At 36.2% G+C, this 20,125-nt stretch overlaps 1 protein-coding gene across 3 annotated transcripts in view; it reads right to left on the bottom strand.

Annotated features, from left to right (window-relative positions):
• The window catches only part of RP2 (RP2 activator of ARL3 GTPase), an 80,582-nt gene that overhangs the window by 34,178 nt on the left and 26,279 nt on the right, over positions 1 to 20,125 (bottom strand). For all 3 annotated transcript variants that reach the window (XM_036907454.2, XM_036907455.2, XM_036907453.2), the window contains exon 3: positions 17,831 to 17,945. In XM_036907454.2, coding sequence (XP_036763349.2) covers positions 17,831 to 17,945 — 115 coding nt within the window. The remainder of the gene's footprint in view (positions 1 to 17,830; positions 17,946 to 20,125) is intronic.

Here is a 20,125-nt window from a genome sequence, read left to right as displayed (position 1 = left end):
GGCGGGGGTCCTGCTCGCAGGTTTTACTGTTCCGTTTCCCTATTATCCAGCGCACCATGCAGTGCGTGTCTGCCCTCCTGGGGTGGATTACTGGAGCTGGTTGTTTAGCAGTCCTGGGCTTTCACTCCCTCCCTGCTCCGACTCCTTTCCTCCTGCTGGGGAGCTGGGGTGGGGACAGCACTCGGGTCCTGCCAGGCCGCGGCTTGTATATCTTACCCCCTTCATGAGATGCTGAGTTATTGCAGATGTAGATGTAGCCTGGCTGTTGTACTGTATCCACTGGTCCCTCTTTTAGGAATAGTTGTATTTGTTGTATTTTCAAAAATGTATATGGTTTTGGGAGGAGATTTCCCCTGCCCTACTCACGCCACCATCTTGGCTCCTCTGTTTGCAGTAATTTTATATCTAAATATTTGAGCCATCATGAAAAATTGTGAGACTTTGAAGTAAACAAAAAACATTTCTAGATGTTCTAACAAACTCTTCTGTGTTATCTCACATGACCCTGGAACAAGCCACTAATATGTCTCAGTTAGATTACAGCAACAGCCTCTCAGGTGGTCTTTCTGCTTTTTCCTTAGGGCAACCTGTGATAAGAGTTACACTTTAAAGGCACCATGATATTTCTCTGCTCTAGAACTGCCAGCAAAATATGATCTCTATTTTTCTTATTTTTATTGTCCTAAAAATAACTGATGCTTTAAAGCAGTAACATTAATAATGTATTAGGAGTTATAGCATATGTAATAATAAAACTACAATGATACAAGGATGGGAAGGAGGATTTGAGATTGTTATTAGGCCCTTATATACTAATATAGAATATATTATAACATTGGTAATATAAAATAAATATTTTCTATTATGTATTGTATATTACATAATATTATGTAAGAGCTATAATATTATTAGGTGTATTCAAACTATTTAAACATGTATACAGTAAAACCTATGGTGACCATTAAATAAGTTTTAGAAAAAGATGTACAAATAGTAAGTCAACAGAGGAGACAAAATGGAATCATAAAAAATGCCCAAACAGAATGAGAGATAACAAGAAACAAACAACAATTGTAAAGAAAGATGTTAGATGTTGATCTAACTATATCAATTCCTTTCAATGTGAGTGGTTTAAATGCAGCAGTTAAAAGACAAAGATTGCCAGATTGGATTGAAAACCAAGAACCAAGTATATGCTAAGTGGGATTAATATATAAATCAAGTATATAAATCAAATGTATAATCATATATGACTTGATTATTTTTCCTGTTATTCCTGATAAGTGATCAAGAACAGAACAAATAAGACCAAAACAGTTTCTGTGACCTAATTGCCCTTGCTATTGTTTCAATACCATGTCAGACATTGTACCCCAGGAGACTGGAGACTGCTGAGGATTTAGAGTTAGTTAATGGCTGTCTATTAAGTACCCCCCCCCAGAATTCTACTGTTGTTAACATGTATTTGCTCAATAAATACGAAGGGTGCCCTCTCAGCACTGCTCATGCGATGTTAAGCCTTGAGTTCCCTGGCTGGTCCTTTCAGATCTTTGATTTCTCATCATGTCTCCTCCCATATCTGTGGGTCAGAAGCAGGGAGGGACTGACAAGTGGTGCCCAAACAGGGACACTCAAACTCAAAGCAGGGAAGCTCCAAAGATCATTAATCTGTTAAGACTCCCTGGAAAGCGTACGTAGGGATAGGGTCGAGACGTCAGGGACACTATAATGGGCCAACATGAAACTAAAGCATATAAACCGGAGGATTACTTAAAATTACTCCGTGCCCTCCTGAAAACCTCAGGAGTGAAAACTTCTAAAAAAGACTTTGCTCAACTTCACAAATATATTAAAAAACATTGTTACTGGTTGCCGCCACAAGGAACCCTCAGACAAACTGATTGGAGTAATGTATTAAGAGATTTCAAAAAGGCTCACAGACAGGGAAACATTATCCCTGTACCTGTTTGGGTGGATCAATGGCCCCTCAATAAAGAAAAACTGGCAGCCTTACCCACATTAGTTCAACAACAGCTTCAGCTAGATAGATTAGAATTTTCCACAAGCCCGTGGAATTCCCTGTATTCATTATGAAACAGAGTCCAGAAAATGGAGACTCTTACATTACTTAAGACAAATCAATGCAGTCCTTAAACCTATGGGTCCTTTACGAGAAGGCCTCCCTTCTCCAGCTATGGTTCCGAAAGACTGGGACATGGTTATCATTGATCTTAAAGATTGTTTTTTTTTAAAAATTCCTTTAGCCGTGGCAGATAGGGAAAAGTTTGCTTTTACTGTACCCTCCTTAAATTTACAAGCTCCTTCAGAAGGATTCCTAGAAAGTACTTCCTCAAGGAATGTTAAACAGCCCTACAATTTGTCAAAATTATGTGCACAGGGCTCTCTTATCTCCTCCTAGCATGAGCCAGGAGCTGTCTGTCCTCTCACTGTGTCTCTAAATATAAGCCTCCCCTTAGCTCTCCTACCTTGACTGTTTGCTAAGTTCATTTATCAGCTCTGAAAACAAGAACCCCAGCATCATCTTCGGGAACTCATCCAGGATAACTTCGGAGGTGAGTATCGGCATCCATGCCTGCGTTTTCTTTCTCTGTCCTTATAGAAGGAAGCCGTCTATGGCACACAACATCAAGCGCTTGTCAGCCACTTAAGTGGGACTAGCCCGGCTGCCATTCTCAAAGACTCGAGCAACAGGTTCCCCTGCGTCTCCCTCAGTGGATCCCTCGTCTCCCTTGGGAGCTGGGAAAGTCTCCTGAGTGGAGGCCAGGATTCCCTTTCAGAGGCATCTCCTTGGATGCGAGGGACTGAGGAAGGCCATGGGCAACTGTGAGAGTTTAGGCTGAGGCTACACTTCAGCAGCCTCTCAAAGGTCCGCATGTCTGGAATCAGACCCCGACAGCCTGATGGGGTATCCAGGAGGAGTGTCTCTCTGTCTCTGACTTCCAGCCTGCTTCTTCAGGCCCTGGCCTCTGAGTGAGGCAGGAGGCATTCCTCTCTTCACTGACTTCCGCCCTGGCCTCTGAGTAAGGCAGGGGGCATTCCTAACTCTCTTCAAGAAACTTCATCAGATTCACGGAACCTGATGCCCACCACTGCAAGGTAAGAGATTGCTCTTATTCCTGACTAAATGCTGTACTCTTTATCTCATAAAATGTGTCTGAGTACCCATTAGCCACTTAAAAGACAATTAATGTCGGCTACCAGTCTTAAGTCTCTGATTAGAAAAACTTGGCCCCCGAGAGACGTATACAGTAATAAAAAGATTATGCAGCTAAATATATTTTGATGCAAAGAAGGGAAATGGTCAAAAATCCTGTAGACTACAATATGGAACTAGTTTTCTAAATTATTTTGGTGGAAATCTATTCTTATTGGGTTCATTATTATCTTCAAAAATTGGGAGTTTTTTAAATAGACTCACTGAAATGGAAGAAATTTATCTTCTGCAATACAGCCTGATTTTAAATAACTGGTGCTAGAATTGTACTTGCATTCCATTTCCAGTTCCCTAGACACACACAGTCACTATCGGTACAGAGCCTTTACTGGCCCTTTTAGTCTGGGGCCATCTGAACCTTAACCCAGTTATGTAAACTACTCATCCTTAGAGTGTATTCTTGACAATTGATATACTTTTAATCAAGTAAGCTAAAAAGAGAGAAGGCAATTGAATATTAGTATCAAATCTTTGTATCAGTTTGTCTGTGTATATGTTCTTTTAGGAAAAGTGTTGCTAACTGTAGTCATTACATCTCAATCTGTATGTTTGTGTGTCCAAGTGTATAAATGAAAAATATTTTTCTACCTCTGGATGGTTATTAATAAAAATTGATTTAAAGACAAGCGCTTGTGAAAACTGGGCATTCTAAAACTTCCAGAAAATTCTATTAGAAGATATTAAGCATTAATGCTAATTTAAGTTGAACTAAAATGGACATGTCCTTATGGTTATCAGCTGCCTAAGTTTACCTAAAGTCATTGAAGTTAATGTTATCTGTTAAATCTTTAAAGAAAAAATGCTTAAAGAGAGGCCTGACTTTGTCCATTGTTTGATAAAAGTTTTGTGAGCATAGTTATTAGGAATGAGTAAACTAAATAAGTGTAGCAAGTAAACATCTTAATAATAGGGTGTTAATGTATTATAGTGTGTTACAGTGTGTATACATACAAACAGCCTGAGAATCTTTGTGGTAACCTAAAATCTTAATGTTTTGCTAAGTAGACATATTTTGTGCTTAGAGATTATGCCGTAAAGCACCTAGTTCCAGGAATTATTAAGTGTATTCATAAATTTGTTAATCTAAAGAATGCTAGTGCAATGGTTTACAATAGCCCACTTCTCAGTGTTCACTGAAAATTAAAGTTCCTAATGGTTTTAAGGTCTAATTAAAGCTACTTAAAGTAATAAAGAAAACATCTCTACTTGCTAAAGAAGATGTGTGTTTTAATAAGAGAAGGTATAAGGAATGGAAATTTGTTTTGTTGAGGGTAAAAGAAGGTAACTGTTCTAAAGTACAGCTGTTTATTTAAAGAGGGAGAACACTGAATGTAAAAAGAAGGTTGTAGAAAGTTTATAGAAGAATTATTGATATGGTCATGCTGTGTGAAATTAAAGCAAATAGGTCTTGATATCAAGTACACAGCAAAATTAGAATTTTATTTTCAGTTAAAAGGACAAAGTTTTCTTAAACTGTTAGTCTAGCCTGCTCTTAATATTGAAAGATTGCAAAGGGCTTTCTAATTGTTTTATCAAAACGGTTTCTCATGCTTAAAGTCTCAGTGAGTTGTTTAAGTATTTAAGAAAATGAAATCTTAATATTAAAAGGACTAAAAGCTAGGCTTTGCTAACAACTGTGTCATCTTCTGTATTTGCCTTTAAAATCTTTTACTGTCATTCTGGTAAAATAGATAAGTATTGTTTCATAGTGACTTATGATTCTATTTAGGCTATTTAGGCAAGTGCCTTAAAAATTTTCTGACAGCTTCCCAAAATCAAATTCAAAAAGGTGCTTTTTACCTCTAGTTCACTCTGATATTTTCCAGAGGGCCCCTGGAACATGTCAGAGGAACTTTTTCTCCTCATTGGGGAAAATATTTGGCTAATTTGGCTTATTTATCTGATATATATTTACCTGGAAAGCACTGTCAAAGGGAATGATGCTTAACTTTGTTACTGAATGTTTTATGTTATAGAAATATCCAAATTTTCTTATGTTAATTGTCTTATAGTAAGCTCTCATCAGATCTTTAACCATTGTCATTTGTAAGTCTTTTGTCATTTATAGGCACTGTTTTATTACTCCTAAACTAGTAAAGAACTGGATTTCAGCAGAACAAGTATTGGTTACATAAGATTAAGTAAACTAGGGAAATTATTTTGTGGCTTTTTGTTTCAAATGTTGCTGATAAAGTGTTTTAAGCTTTTTCTCTTAAGCTGACTGACAACAGTTTAGTAAATGACAATACCTTTATAAGCAGAATTGAAACATTTATGTTTCTGTCTACCTGACCCATCCAGAATTTAAAAGCTTTCAGTATTTTTATATTTTATGGCAGTATCTTTATTTGCATAAGCTCAGTGAGAATCTGGTTTCCTTATAACAGGACCAATTAAAAACATTGGTTATGTTACCAAGGCTTTGACTGGAATGTCATACCTGAGAGACACGTGCATAAACTCAGATATGAACAGCTTTAAGGAACTAAGGTTGACTTAATAAAGCCAACAAAGCCCCTTGGAAGAACTGGCCTGGTACCTTGCTTACAAGGTTCCCAGCAGCCTTACCAGGTGAGTAAGGAAAGTCACTTCCTGGCAGGTGCAGGAACCTCAAAATGTCGCTGGGACCTCAAGAAGAGAGGGGACCAAATATACAGGTACTGCAGGCACAACCTGATGGGAAATCTGGCTTGGCTTTCTGGCCTCGAGAGGCCTTTAAGAGTCCAATCTGAAATTCCTTATAATAAGTTCCAGCAAAGCACATTTAAAAGATCCTATGTAATCAATTGCTCTTCTTGCTCCACTTATGGAAATAGTCAAGCCAAGTGTTAATTATTTTCTTAATCTAGTTACTTCTAATAAAAATGAGGGTGATTTTAGAGAAAAGTATTGTTTCAATAATGCAGCCTTATCTATACTAAATCCTAATACTAGTCATTGGGACGTAGACTAGATCCAGAATTCTAGTTTCCCTAAAATATCTAGCTATGATTCTCCAGATGTTTTACTTTTCTCCCATCATTTCAATTAAAATTTTACTGTTTCTAGTCCTCATATTCAGCCATGCATTCTTAATCTTGTCAAGTTGCTCCAAAAAGGAAAATCCAACTCCAGATGTTGCTACTTAACCTAATAACACTATTTGTTCTAGCTTGCCTAGAAGCCACAAAACTGCAAATAGTAATAGAAATGGAACCTGGAATAAAGCACCAATCTTCCAAGGCCCTCTTGACTGACCACTGATGGAGACCTAACTACACCCTTTATGCACCCCCTCTCAGCAAGAAGCAGCCAGAATGGTCGTTTCCCCTTTTCCCTAGCAGCAGTTAGGGTCTCTATCTGTAGAGGGGGGAATGAGACAGGGACCTTGAGCTTAGACAGATAGGGTGAGGGCCTCTGGAAAAAGCAAGGCGGGATATTTGCAGTCAGAGCAATGCAACTAAATGCAAGGAAACCCCCTCCCAAAACTCTGTGTTAAACATTAAGCTCTAGAATCATTCTTCAGTGAGATCAGTTAAAGCTCAAAAGGCCAGGAACAACTTGGCCTGGAATGTTTGAGTGTTCTGCAAATAAAGAAGGGTATCTCAGCATAACCCATGGCTTCACTGTAAACAGCCCTAGCAAACAGACAACAACCCAGCCCACCTTAGGGGCAGGGTAGGTGGTACAAGTCCACACCCTAAGCCCTCTCTTCACATTATCAAGGTATATGTGGTGTGGGAGGCATCCTTCCTGCTTTAATAGATTATCCCAGAAATAGTCATGAAAGAGTTCTCCGAGCTCTGCCATCTGATTGTGACGACAACCTGAAGCTTTTAGATCCCACCTCTGTTGCAGTTGCAGCTGCATTCATCCCACCGGTTCCTGGACTTGTCGGTGGAATGCAAAAAGAGATATCTAAGCTATCTTGTGTATACAATAAGACAACGAATTTGATTGCTTCCGTATTATCTGAACTCAATCAAGAGCTAGGAGAAATGTGAGTTGCAGTGCTTCAGAATTGTGCTACTATAGACTGTCTGCTGTTAAAAGAACATATGGGATGTGAACAGTTTCCAGGAATGTGTTGTTTTAATTTGTCTTATTTTTCTCAAACTATTCAAAATCAATTAGACAAAATTCATCATATTATTAATAAGTTTTCACAAATGCCTGGGTTACCTAACTGGTTTTCTTGGTTTCATGGATATGGCTGGTAATTGTAGGTCTGCTTTTGTTATGTATCTGTATTCTTGTTCTGTTAATGTGTGTACGTAATTTAATTAGTAGTTTGTTAAAACCTATACATGGTTACATTACTCTATAAGAAGTTATGTCAAAGAAATAATCAATCTTCTCATATTTTCTTCCTTTGCTACTTCTATAGCTTTGCTTTTTCCTTCCTTCCTAAATATAGCCCTTTACTAGAATGTGTGCCTCATACTTAAAATTACTGTGTATCATAATCCTTCCAGCTGGTAAAGATACTTCAAGACATGTGCTGGACATAGAAGCCATGGGGCATAAATCTGCAAAGAAGTAAAAAGCTAACCTTTTCAAAGAATATTGCTTCTCTCTCACTTACCAACTTTACATCTCCCTGTATGGCCCTGGAAGATGGCTGGTTAGCCAGAGGTGGGTAAGATTCCTCAAGGGAGGAACAACCTAAGACAGGCACAGTCGCAGGGGGGCCATCAGGTGAGAAATTGGGGGTCAACAGAGGTGAGGCTTAGAACCTCACCCCTCCAGTTTTGAGAGAAATCTTCTGCACCCATGGCTGTTTTGTTGTCCTTGTCTAGCTCGGATCAATACCTAATCTATAAGGCATGGACCTGACCGCCTACACTTGCCTTCCTACTGCACTAAACTCTACTTTCCATTTTTATTTTACATCATGAGATTTAAAAAATATATTATCTTTTATGAAAAGTTAAAGTGTGCTAAAAAGCTTTCTATTAGAAACTGTAATCTTTATTATGTCTACCTACTACTTAAACATTTTATTTAAAAAGGGGGAAATGTGGGATTAATATAGAAATCAAGTATAGAAATCAAATGTATAATCATATATGACTTGATTATTTTTCCTGTAATTCCTAATAAGTGATTAAGAACAGAACAAACAAGACCAAAACAGTTTCTGTGACCTAATTGCCTTTGCTATTGTTTGAATACCATGTAAGATGTTGCACCCCAGGAGACTTGAGACTGCTGAGGATTAAGTTTAGAGTTAGTCAATGGTTGTCTATTAAGTTTCCCACACAGAATTCTATTGTTAATAACATGTATTTGCTCAATAAATATGAAGGGTGCTTTCTTAGCACCATTCTTGCGCTGTTAAGCCTTGAATCCCCTGGCTGGTCCTTTCAGATCTTCCATATCTCATCATGTCTCCTCCCTTATCTGCAGGTCAGAAGCAGGGAGGGACCAACATGCTATCTACAAAAATGCACTTTAGATATGCAGACTGATAAATTAAAAGAAAAGAGATAAAGATATATGATGAAACACTAATAACCAAATGAAAGCTAGAGTAGCTATATTTCAAACAAAGTATATTTCAGAGAAAGATTATTTTCACAAAGAGATATGATAAAGGATTCTCCAAGAAGACATAACAATCTAAAACATCAGTTTCAAAATTCATGAGGGAAAATCTAATAGGATCTGAAAAGAGAAATAGAGACATCCACAGTTACTACTGGAGATATCAACACCTCTCTCATTAATTCACAGAATAAGTAGCCAGTAAACTACAAGACACTCATGAGAGAAATTAAAGAAGATACCAGTAAATGGAAACACATCGCATGCTCATGGATAGGAAGAATTAATATTGTCCAAATGGCCATCCTGCCTAAAGCAATCTATAGATTCAATGCAATCTCTGTCAAAATACCAACAGCATTCTTCAATGAACTAGAGAAAATAGTTCTAAAATTCATATGGAACCACAAAAGACCAAAAATAGCCAAAGCAATCCTGAGAAGGAAGAATAAAGCAGGAGGGATTATGCTCCCCAACTTCAAGCTCTACTACAAAGCCACAGTAATCAAGACAATTTGGTACTGGCACAAGAATGGACCCATAGACCAATGGAACAGACTATAGAGAGCTCAGATATAGACCCAAGCATATATGGTCAATTAATATATGATAAAGGAGCCATGGATATACAATGGAGAAATGACAGCCTCTTCAATAACTGGTGTTGGCAAAACTGGACAGCTACATGCAAGAGAATGAAACTGGATTATTGTCTAATCCCATACACAAAAGTAAACTCAAAATGGATCAAAGACCTGAATGTTAAGTCATGAAATCATAAAACTCTTAGAAGAAAACATAGGCAAAAATCCCTTGAATATAAACATGAGCAACTTTTTCCTGAATGCATCTCCTCAGGCAAGAGAACCAAAATAAAAAATGAACAAATGGAACTACATCATGCTAAAAATCTTCTCTACAGCAAAGGACAACATCAGCAGAATAAAAAGGCATCCTACACTATGGGAGAATATATTTGTAAATGACATATCTAACAAGGGGTTAATATCCAAAATATATAAAGAACTCACATGCCTCAACACCCAAAAAGCAAATAACCCTATTAAAAAGTGGGCAGAGGATATGAACAGACACTTATCCAACGAAGAAATTCAAATGGCCAACAGGCAAATGAAAAGATGCTCCACATCACTATTTATCAGGGAAATGCAAATTAAAACCACAATCAGATATCACCTCACACCAGTTAGGATGGCCACCATCTAAAAGACTAGGAACAACATATGCTGGTGAGGATGTGAAGAAAGTGGAACCCTCCTACACTGCTGGTGGGAATGTAAACTAGTTCAACTATTATGGAAAGCAGTATGGAGGTTCCTTAAAAAACTAAAAATAGAAATACCATTTGATCCGGGAATTCCACTCCTAGGAATTTACCCTAAGAATGCAGCAGCCCAGTTTGAAAAAGACATATGCACCCCTGTGTTTATCATAGCACTATTTACAATAGCCAAGAAATGGAAGCAACCTAAGTGTCCATCAGTAGATGAATGGATAAAGAAGATGTGGTGCATATACACAATGGAATATTATTCAGCCATAAGAAAAAAACAAATCCTATCATTTGCAACAACATGGAGGGAGCTAGAGGGTATTATGCTCAGTGAAATAAGCCAGGTGGAGAAAGACAAGTACCAAATGATTTCACTCATATGTGGAGTATAAGAACAAGAAAAAACTGAAGGAACAGAACAGCAGCAGACTCACAGAACCCAAGGATGGACTAACAGTTACCAAAGGGAAAGGGACTGGGGAGGGTGGGTGGGAAGAGAGGGATAAGGGGAATAAGGGGCATTACGATTAGCATACATAACATGGGGGGCACGGGGAAGGCAGAATAGCACAGAGAAGACAAGCAGTGACTTTATAGCATCTTACTACACTGGTGGACAGTGACTGTAATGGGGTAAGTGGTGGGGACTTGATAATGGGGGGGAATCTAGTAACCACAGTGTTGCTCATGTGAGTGTATATAAATGATACCAAAAAAAAAAAATAAGTAGCCAGAAATCAGTAAGGGTATAATGACCTGAATAGCACTGTCAACTAAATTGACATAGTGGACATTTATGGAACATTCCACCAAACAACAGCAGATTATGCATTCTTCTCACATGTACATAGAGTATTCACCAAGATAGTATATATTCTGTTCCATAAAACAAACCTAGCCAGTTAAAGAAACGCCAGACCATAACAGCATTAATCTAGAAATCAATAACAGAAAACACATCTGGACAATCTTCAAATGTTTGGAAATTAAACAATATATTTCTAAATAATTCATGGATCAAATGAAAAGTCTCAGGGAAACTAAAAAATATTCTGAACTACATCAGGGGTCAACACACTGTCTCAATAAAGGACCAGATAGGAAATATTTTAGGCTTTGGGGGCCACACTGCCTTACATTTTCAGTGTTTACAGTGACTTTATAGAAGTATTCTGAATAATGAGAATCAACTGTATTAGAAAAGAGGAGATATCTAAAAACAGTAAACTAAGCTTAAACCTTAAGAAACTAGAGAAAAAACAGATCAAATCTAAAGCAAGTGAAAGTAAGGGAATACTAAGTAGTTGAGCAGAAATCAATGAAACCGAAGAGACATATAATACAGAAAATCAATGAAACAAAAACTCGCTTCTTTGAAATTATCAATAAAAAGATAAATCTCTATCCAGGCTGATAGGAAAGGGAGAGGACTCAAATTAGGAATAGCAGGAATGTAAGTGGGTCATCACTACTGATACGGACAATAAGTAAGTACTATAAACAACTCTATGCCCATAAATTTGATAACTTAGATGAAATCAAACAATTCCTTGAAACACAAAAACTATCAAAACTCACTCAAGAAAAAGATAGCTTCAAGAGCCCTACATATAATAAAGTAATTAAACTTATACCTTAATATCTCCCCCCAAAATCTATGGACCCAGATGGTTTCACTGGTGAGTACTACTACACATTTAAGGAAGAAATGATACCAACTCTCTACTATCTCTTCAAGATTATACAAGAGGAAGGACACATCCCAACTTATTTTATGAGGCCAGCATTATTCTAATATCAAGTCAGACAAAAATATTACAAGAAAACTACAGACCAATGTCCCTCATGAACAAAGGTGCAAAAAATCCTCAATAAAATATAAGCAAATCAAATCTGGCAATATATTAAAGAGATAATACATTATGATTAGGGAAGTTCATCTCAGGAATACAAGGCTGGTTCAACATTGAAAATCATCAAAAGTTACTAGATTAAATGACTAAGTAATAAAAAACATATGGCCATCTCAATAAATACAGAAAAAGCATTCAACATCCATGCATTAAAAATTTTTTTTTAACTGGAACAAAATGAATTTCCTTTAGCCTAATAAAATGAAAAACCTACAACCAACATCATTCTTAATGGTGAGACTGAACACTTTCACCCTAATATCAGCAATAGGGTAAGATATCCTCTTCTCATTATTCTATACAATATCATAGTGGAAGTCCTGGTCAGAATAATAATGAAGAAAAAGAAATAAAAGGCATGTCAAAGGGACAGAAGAACCAACATAGAAGAGCTCCCAATGGCTAAAACTGGAACAATTTGACAGTACTGGATTATAAACAAAGAATAAAATACATATCCATGAGTCCCTACTGACAGAAATAAATGATTGGATCAATGAGTGGGGAAGAAGGGACAAATCTTTCCTATAGAAGAATTCCAAATAATGTATGTAGATGCTACCTTCTCCAGGAGGTAGAGCTTAATTCCCCTCTCCTTGAATGTAGGCTACTCTTAGTGATTCAAATTCCAAAGGACAGAATATGGAAAGAGAAAAGTAGGAACATAACACTGGGAAACCTGGCAAATACCACCTGAACCAAGTCATTAAGTTCAACATCACCAGCAATAAGTCATGTTCATATCATGTGCTCCCTGATGTGACGTGATGAAAAGGGCACTTCATCTCTTCCCCCAAGCCATAACTGCAGTATGATCAGAGAAAATATCAGATGAATCCAAACTGAGGAATATTCTACAAAATAACTTACCAGTATTGTTACAGTATTTCAAGATTATGAAAAACAAGGAAAGACTAAGGAACTATCACACATTACTTGGAGAGTAAGGATACATGGCAACTAAATGCAGTGTGGGATCTTGGATTGAATTCTGGAACAGAAAAAGGACCTAAGTGGAAAAACTAGTGAAATATGAATAAAGTCAATAGTTTAAGGTAATAGTCTTTTACCTTAAGTAAATTTCTTAGTTTTCTTTTTTACTTTCATCCCTGTGACTAGTTAATTTTATAATTGGAAATCTGTACCTCTTTATCCCCATCACTTATTTCACCCATCTCCCAACCCCCCTCCCCTAATGGTAACCACCAGTCCGTTCTCTGTATTTGAGAGTCTGTTTCTGTTTTACTTGTTTATTCATTTATTTTGTTTTTTTGATTCCACATGTAAGTTAAATCATATGGTATTTGTCTGTCTTTTTTCACTTCACATAATACCCTCTAGGTTCATCCATGTTGTCACAAATGGCAAAATTTCATTCATTTTCATGGCTGAGTAATATTCTATTGTGTACATGTATCACATCTTCTTTATCCATTCACATATTGGTGGACACTTAGGTTGCTCCCATACCCTGGCTCTTGTAAATAATGCTGCAATAATTTTCTTAGTTTTGACAAATGTACCATGGTTAACATGAAGGGAAGCTGGATAAAGTTATATGGAAATTCTCTATACTACCTTTACAATTTTTTTGTAAATCTAGAATTATTCCAATATAAAAAGTTTATTTAAAAAATATAAATAAATGGGAGAAAATATTTCCTAATCTTATATCTGATAGGAGGTCAATATCCAAAATATAAAAAGAACTCATATAATACAGTAGAAAAACAACAAAATGATCCAATTAAAAAATTAGCAGAGTATTTGAATAGACATTTCTTACAAGAAGACATACAGATTGCCAACAGACACATGAAAAGGTGCTCAACATCTCTCATAATTAGGAAAATGCAAATCAAAACCACACTGAGGTATCTCCTCACACCCATTAGAATGGCTATCATCAAAAAGAGAAGAAATAACAAGGTTGGGAAGGATGTGGAGAAAAGGGAACTCTTGCATTGTTGGTGGAAATGTAAATTGGTGCAGTCACTATGGAAAACAGAATGGAGGTTTCTCAAAACATTAAAAATAGAACTACCGTATGGTCCAGCAATTCCACTTCTGGATATTTATCCAAAGAAAATGAAAACACTAACTTGCTATATGAATCCACATGTTCACTGCAGCATCATTTACAATAGGTAAGACATGGAAGTAAACAACCTGAGTGTCCACTGATGAACGGGTAAAGAAAATGTGGTGTACACACACACACAGGAATTCAACCATAGAAAAGAAGGAAATGTTGCCAATTGTGACAACACAGATGGAACTTTAGAGCATTATGCTGTGTGAAATAAGACACACAAAGACAAATACCAAATGATCTCACATATATGTAGAATCTAAAAAAACAAAAAAATGAGTGCAAAGATACAGAGAACAAAATAATGGTCACCAGAGGCAGGGAGCAGGTGAAATGTGTGAAGGGGGTCAAAGGTACAAACTTCCAGTATAAGATAAGTGCAAAGTCATGGAGATGTAATATACAGCATGGTAACTATAGTTAATAATACTGTATTGCATATTTGAGAGAATAAATCTTAAAAGTTCTCTTCACAAGAAAAAAATTTGTAGCTATGTATGGTGACATGTTAACTAGACATATTGTAGTGATCATTTCACAATATATACAAATACAGAATCATTATGTTGTATGCCTGAACCTAATGTAATGTTACATGTCAATAATGCCTCAAAAACAAAATGCCTAGTAGCTTCTCACCTCAGACTAGAAGCCAAAGTCTACAGTGGCCTGCAAGTCCCCACATTATCTGAGTCCTCTACTACTTCTCAAACCCCATCTACTATGTTTGAATAAGTGAATGAATGGCCTCTAAAACAAAGGAACCCAAGTCTGATTAATCATCAGAACCATTTAGGGAACTTTAAAAAAAAAAAGCATATTCCAGGGGTATATGTCTCAGAATTTTTTAATCCATTTTTTTTGTGGGGGGGAGAGTTAGAAATTAGTATTTTTAAAAGCACCCTAGATGGTTTTGAGGATTGGCCAGGTTTAGAAGATTCTCAAGATGGAAAACACAATGTATTCTGTCATAAAGGAGTCAAAGATTCACTAATTGAAAGTAACTGTTACTCATTTAACCAAAGAGGAAAATTTAGAGACTCTGAGGTATAAACTATTTGAAATACAACTGTATGTGTGGGAGTGCTACTGGCATCCAGTGGGTAGAGGCTAGGGACAGTGCTAAACACCCTACAGTGTCCACAACAAAGAACTGTCTGTCCTAAAGTGTCAACAGCACTGAAGCTGAGAAACCCTCCTTAGAATGACGATGGCCACTTTTAGATTAAGGACTCAATCCACCCCACTTCTGCTGGAATATCTCCACTGACTGATCTCCACATCAATCAATGCACTATTGGGCAGCTTAAATTTTTCCCCAAATTCCAAACATTATAGAAAAGTTTAAAGAATAGTATAATCATTCATTTGCCCTTCATCAAATGTTAACATTTGGACATCTTTGCTTTATCACATGCTACGCACCGTGTGCACGCACACACATGCTTTGTTTTTGTTTTGCTGAGCCACTTGAAAGTAGCACACACCATGACACCTCAGCATACATTTCCTACATAACCACAATACCATCATCATACTTAAAGGACACTAGCAATAATTCCATAATAGCATCCCCAAACTCCTCCGGTTTTCCCAAAAAATGTCTTTTACAGCTTTATAGCTCACCCCATCCCAATCCAAGATCCAATCAAGGTTCATTTACTGCATTTTATTGTTTCTTTTAATCCAGAATAGTCCCCCATCACTTTTGTTTATTTTCTAGGAATGTCTGAAGAATCCTGGCCAGTTGTCTGACAGAATGGCTTTGATTTTGGATTTGAGTCATTGTTTCCTCATGGTGTCATTTAACATGTCCCTAGATTTCCTTTCTTTCCTATAAACTAAAAGTTAAGTCTTGGCTTGATTATATTCAGGTTAAATTTTTCTTGGCGAGAATACTTCATAGGTGATGTTGTGTATTTCTCGTTGCATCACATCAGAAGAAATGCATGTTAGTCTGTCCTGCCATCAGTGATGCCAAGTTTGATTGGGGTGATCACCAAATCTCTCCCATAAAGGTACATTTCCCCTTGAAATTAGAATGTATAAATATACTACTTCTTAGCAAATTTTACCCCAATAGTTTTGGCATACACTGATAATTTTTACCTGAATTATTAATCAGGTGCTGGAAAATAGTGAATTCCGAAGTCTATCATTCCTTCTCCATTTATTAACTCACAGTACCCTGTAAAGAGCAGAAGAGCTTTCCTTTATTTCCTCCTCCCCACTCTTGTATTATCAGTATGATGCATGGATTTCTGTTATTGTTAAATGAGTTCCCTGCGTTACTCTTTCTGATGCTCAAATTATCCCAAATTTGGTCAGCAGAAACTGCTTGAAGCTGGCTCCTGTGACTTTTTGACATGATCTCATTAGTCTTTGAGTACCTCCTACGGTTATCTCTGGTTTTAGAAGTTATTTATATGATGTTTATTATATGATGTTTATTTGAAGTTCCTGTAACATCTGCCTATTGGTTTTGATTGTAGTTTTTGCAGTGAGAACACTTTACTCCTTCCACGTGGGATGTTGTTACTTAAACACAATTATTATAATGGAGATGGAGCAATTCTATGAAACCACTTACCTAACATCACATGAGTACCTAAATCATTACTTTAGACCTACTCATATGCTCACTTCATCCCTAATCCTCACACTTTAGGATGTCCATTACACTTATTACTTGATTCAAATTCTGAAAGCTGCTGAGAATTTAAAGGTTCGTTTTCAAGGTTCCATCAGAATGTTCCCATGTCAGAAGAGTTGCAACAGAGGAGCCAGGTCACAATTTCCTACATATAATCTAGGGCAGATTCCTACACTGGATTGGAGCAAGTCCTTGATACTACTAAAATAACCACAAAGGGATATGAAATACTATATTAATATGTAATGGCTGAGTCAGACCCAGCATTAGTTATTAAAATTATCCTAACAACCCTCCAACATTTTGCTACAGCTTTTGCAGTTTATTATAATTTATTTATATATAAAGAGCATGTAAATGCAGATATGCCCCCTTTGTAGGGTATACCCAATCAACATTGGGTATTACTGTACATATATGCTCAGGCAGTCAGGACAAATCTGCTAAGCCTTGAGCAAACAACGTCTCTACTCTGACAGATAAATAGAACTCTGTCCTCTATAATCTGTATACTTTCAAATACTTATAGGCAGACAGCAACTCTTCAGGAGAGTACATGAACTCTAGTTCCTCTGTTTGCAGACATATTCCCAGTATCTGAAATTGATTGCTGGCATCTGCCCAGTGAGTAAGACAATTCTACTTATGCATGGGAAGTTAATCAATCATATTAAACATATAAAATAGTATACCATTTTATTTATATTTCTTACTTCTTTTCCAGTATGGTCAAAGCACACTGAAGGCAGGAAGAATCCTTATCAACTTCTTTGTAACTTTGGGCAGAGAGAATGAAACTGTCCCTCACTATAGTACAATAATCCAACAATAATAAAATAAGAATTTAAAAAAGTAATAATTAAAAATAATATAATACATAATAAAATGTGACTTTCAAGTACTAAGATGATGGACTACCAAAAAACCCCCCTAATGCCTAATTTCTAGTTTGAGTTTTTTGAATGATACGAACTTTTGTTATTTCTTAATACTAAGAGGAAAAACAGAACAAATGAGAAAGAGAAGGCAATGTAAGAGAAACACTAACGGCAAGAGTAAATCTAATCAGCATATCAAGAGAATAACTGCAAAAATACACCAATCATCCAGAAGGTACCTTTGTTCAGAAGAGGAAGGAAGTCAGGTGCTTTCTCCTGAAAAACCCTTTGGGCATCCTCAGCTTTCATCCATACTTCCTTTGTCTGAACTAGGAAAAAGCCTTTAATGACCATCTGTAGAAAATAAAATTTCATTTAGATTTTAAGATGAACTTCTTTGTTTTAGTTATGATTCTAATTCAAGGCATTTGCTATAACAAGCTTTCATATATACAAGAGTCTTTCTTCCAGATCGGTGCTTCTGTTTAAGAATTAGTACTGCAATGCCTACCATGAAGATTAAGGGTCAAATAAATGTGAATTATTCCTCAAAATTTAAAACAATTAAAAAATGTTTTTGACTGAAACTAACAGATGGAAGCTTTAGTTTGGTGCTGCTGCAATGTCCAATGAGAAGAGAATGGTTAAGTAAATTAGGGTACATTTACATGATGAAATATAACAAATAATAAAATGGGAAAGCATATTTAATGATGTTAATTTTAAAAAGCACGATACAAACACATACAGTATAGCCCAATAATGACAGACTACATTTATGGAGCACTTTCTATGTGCCAGGCAGTTTTATGCACTTTACATGTATAACACATTTAACCCTCATATGAGGTAGGTACTATTGTTACCGTCATTTTACAGATAAAAAAAACTAGGGCACTGAGCAATTAAGGAACTTTCCCAAGGTCATATAACTATTAACTAACAGAACTGTAATGCAAACCCAATTAATCTGATTATAGGCTACATCAATTTAAAATTATTCCTAAAAAGACTATTCAAGATACATTATGGATGATTTTCAAACTTATTTCTACAGTTCTCTAGAGTACACATTAATTTTGAAAATAATTATGAAAGTAGTTTGCTAGAACACAAAGTCATTCAACCACCTAATTTTTTTTTTTTGCAAAGCCTATTGGGTTTTTAACTATAGAAGTAACATATATGCTCAACACAGACCTGAAAAATAGAAATAAAGAAATATCAACCAAGATGCTACCACTCAAAGATGCCACTCCCAATAAGTATATTTCTTCTCACCCTTCATTTTTCTTTTCTCCCATTACAGAAATAGTGTTATGTTCATTATAAAATCCATAGAACTGCAAAAAAGAAAACCCTGCTCTTAATCTACTTCCTAAGAATAATCACAACTTAATATTTTAGCATATGTAACTTTCCAGACTTATTCTACTCAAGGAAAAAATCAGAAACTTGCATAATGTTCTATGAATTTTCACTACTTGACTGTGAACACTTCCCCAGTATTCTACTATAAAATCAGTTTTAATGGCTGATAGCATTTCGTGCTATGGCTACACTATTCCACACTATTGCATCAAATTGATTCAAACTCAAATCCTTTTTCAGAGCCCTCAGTGCTGCCCCAGAAAAAAGAAACATACATAAAAAAGTAGCACAAAATTACATGGACATTACTGCCAGATAATGACTGCAAAGTTACTTAAAATATCAGAAAAAATCTGACATCTGTTTCTAATTTTCCAGACTGCTCATTACCACTCATTTTATAGTCAGACACATAAACTGATAAAAGATGATTAATTCAAAATACCATTACCTAAAAACAAATAATAAACTTTGTAACTATATCCATGTTGATATTTCACTGCAGATATGTGAAGAGACTCTTTCATGAAGATTTTTCTATTTTTAAAGACTTGAAAATAGTGGTAAATACCCAACTTAAATTATGCAGTACTTTACTACCAAGCAATTCTCACACTTTACTCTCATTTATTCTGTGCCTATCTGTGATATATGTACAAGGAAGAGAGGAATCTGATTTTTAGGTGAGAAAACTGAGGCCCAGTAACTCCCTTGACTCTCTATGGAATGTGCTTTCTGCTTTACCCAGCTTTTCTGGATTTCTACCTCTCAAGTTTTACACTTCCTTTCCCCAAAATATCATTATATGTCTAACTTATAAAAACAATGTGGAACAAAATTCTGTGATACTTCAGGGGTTTCAGAAAACCAGAGCTAGCAATCATGGTTCCAGTCTAAGCTGTCCTAAGATATTTGTGTTATGTTATGAGAAAGACTCAAGTTTTTTTTTTTCATCTCAGAATTAACTAGCTTCTACATATATTTTCCTGGGAACTCGAGCTTCATTTTTTTTTAAATATGTAATTGCTCTCTTGCTATGTAAGTCACTGGTCTTTCAGCATATTTTCATATGTACTTGGCACTTTCTTCTTTTTGTTCTCTTTTCATTCCTTAATTCTGTGTTTTCAAAATTAGGGTAACTCTACCCAAAGTCTCAGGGTTTT

Source organism: Manis pentadactyla, chromosome X, assembly GCF_030020395.1.
Source record: "Manis pentadactyla isolate mManPen7 chromosome X, mManPen7.hap1, whole genome shotgun sequence".
Lineage (NCBI taxonomy): Eukaryota > Metazoa > Chordata > Mammalia > Pholidota > Manidae > Manis > Manis pentadactyla.
The sequence above is the reverse complement of the archived record's forward strand: the minus strand, read 5'-3'. Positions and strand labels throughout refer to the sequence as shown.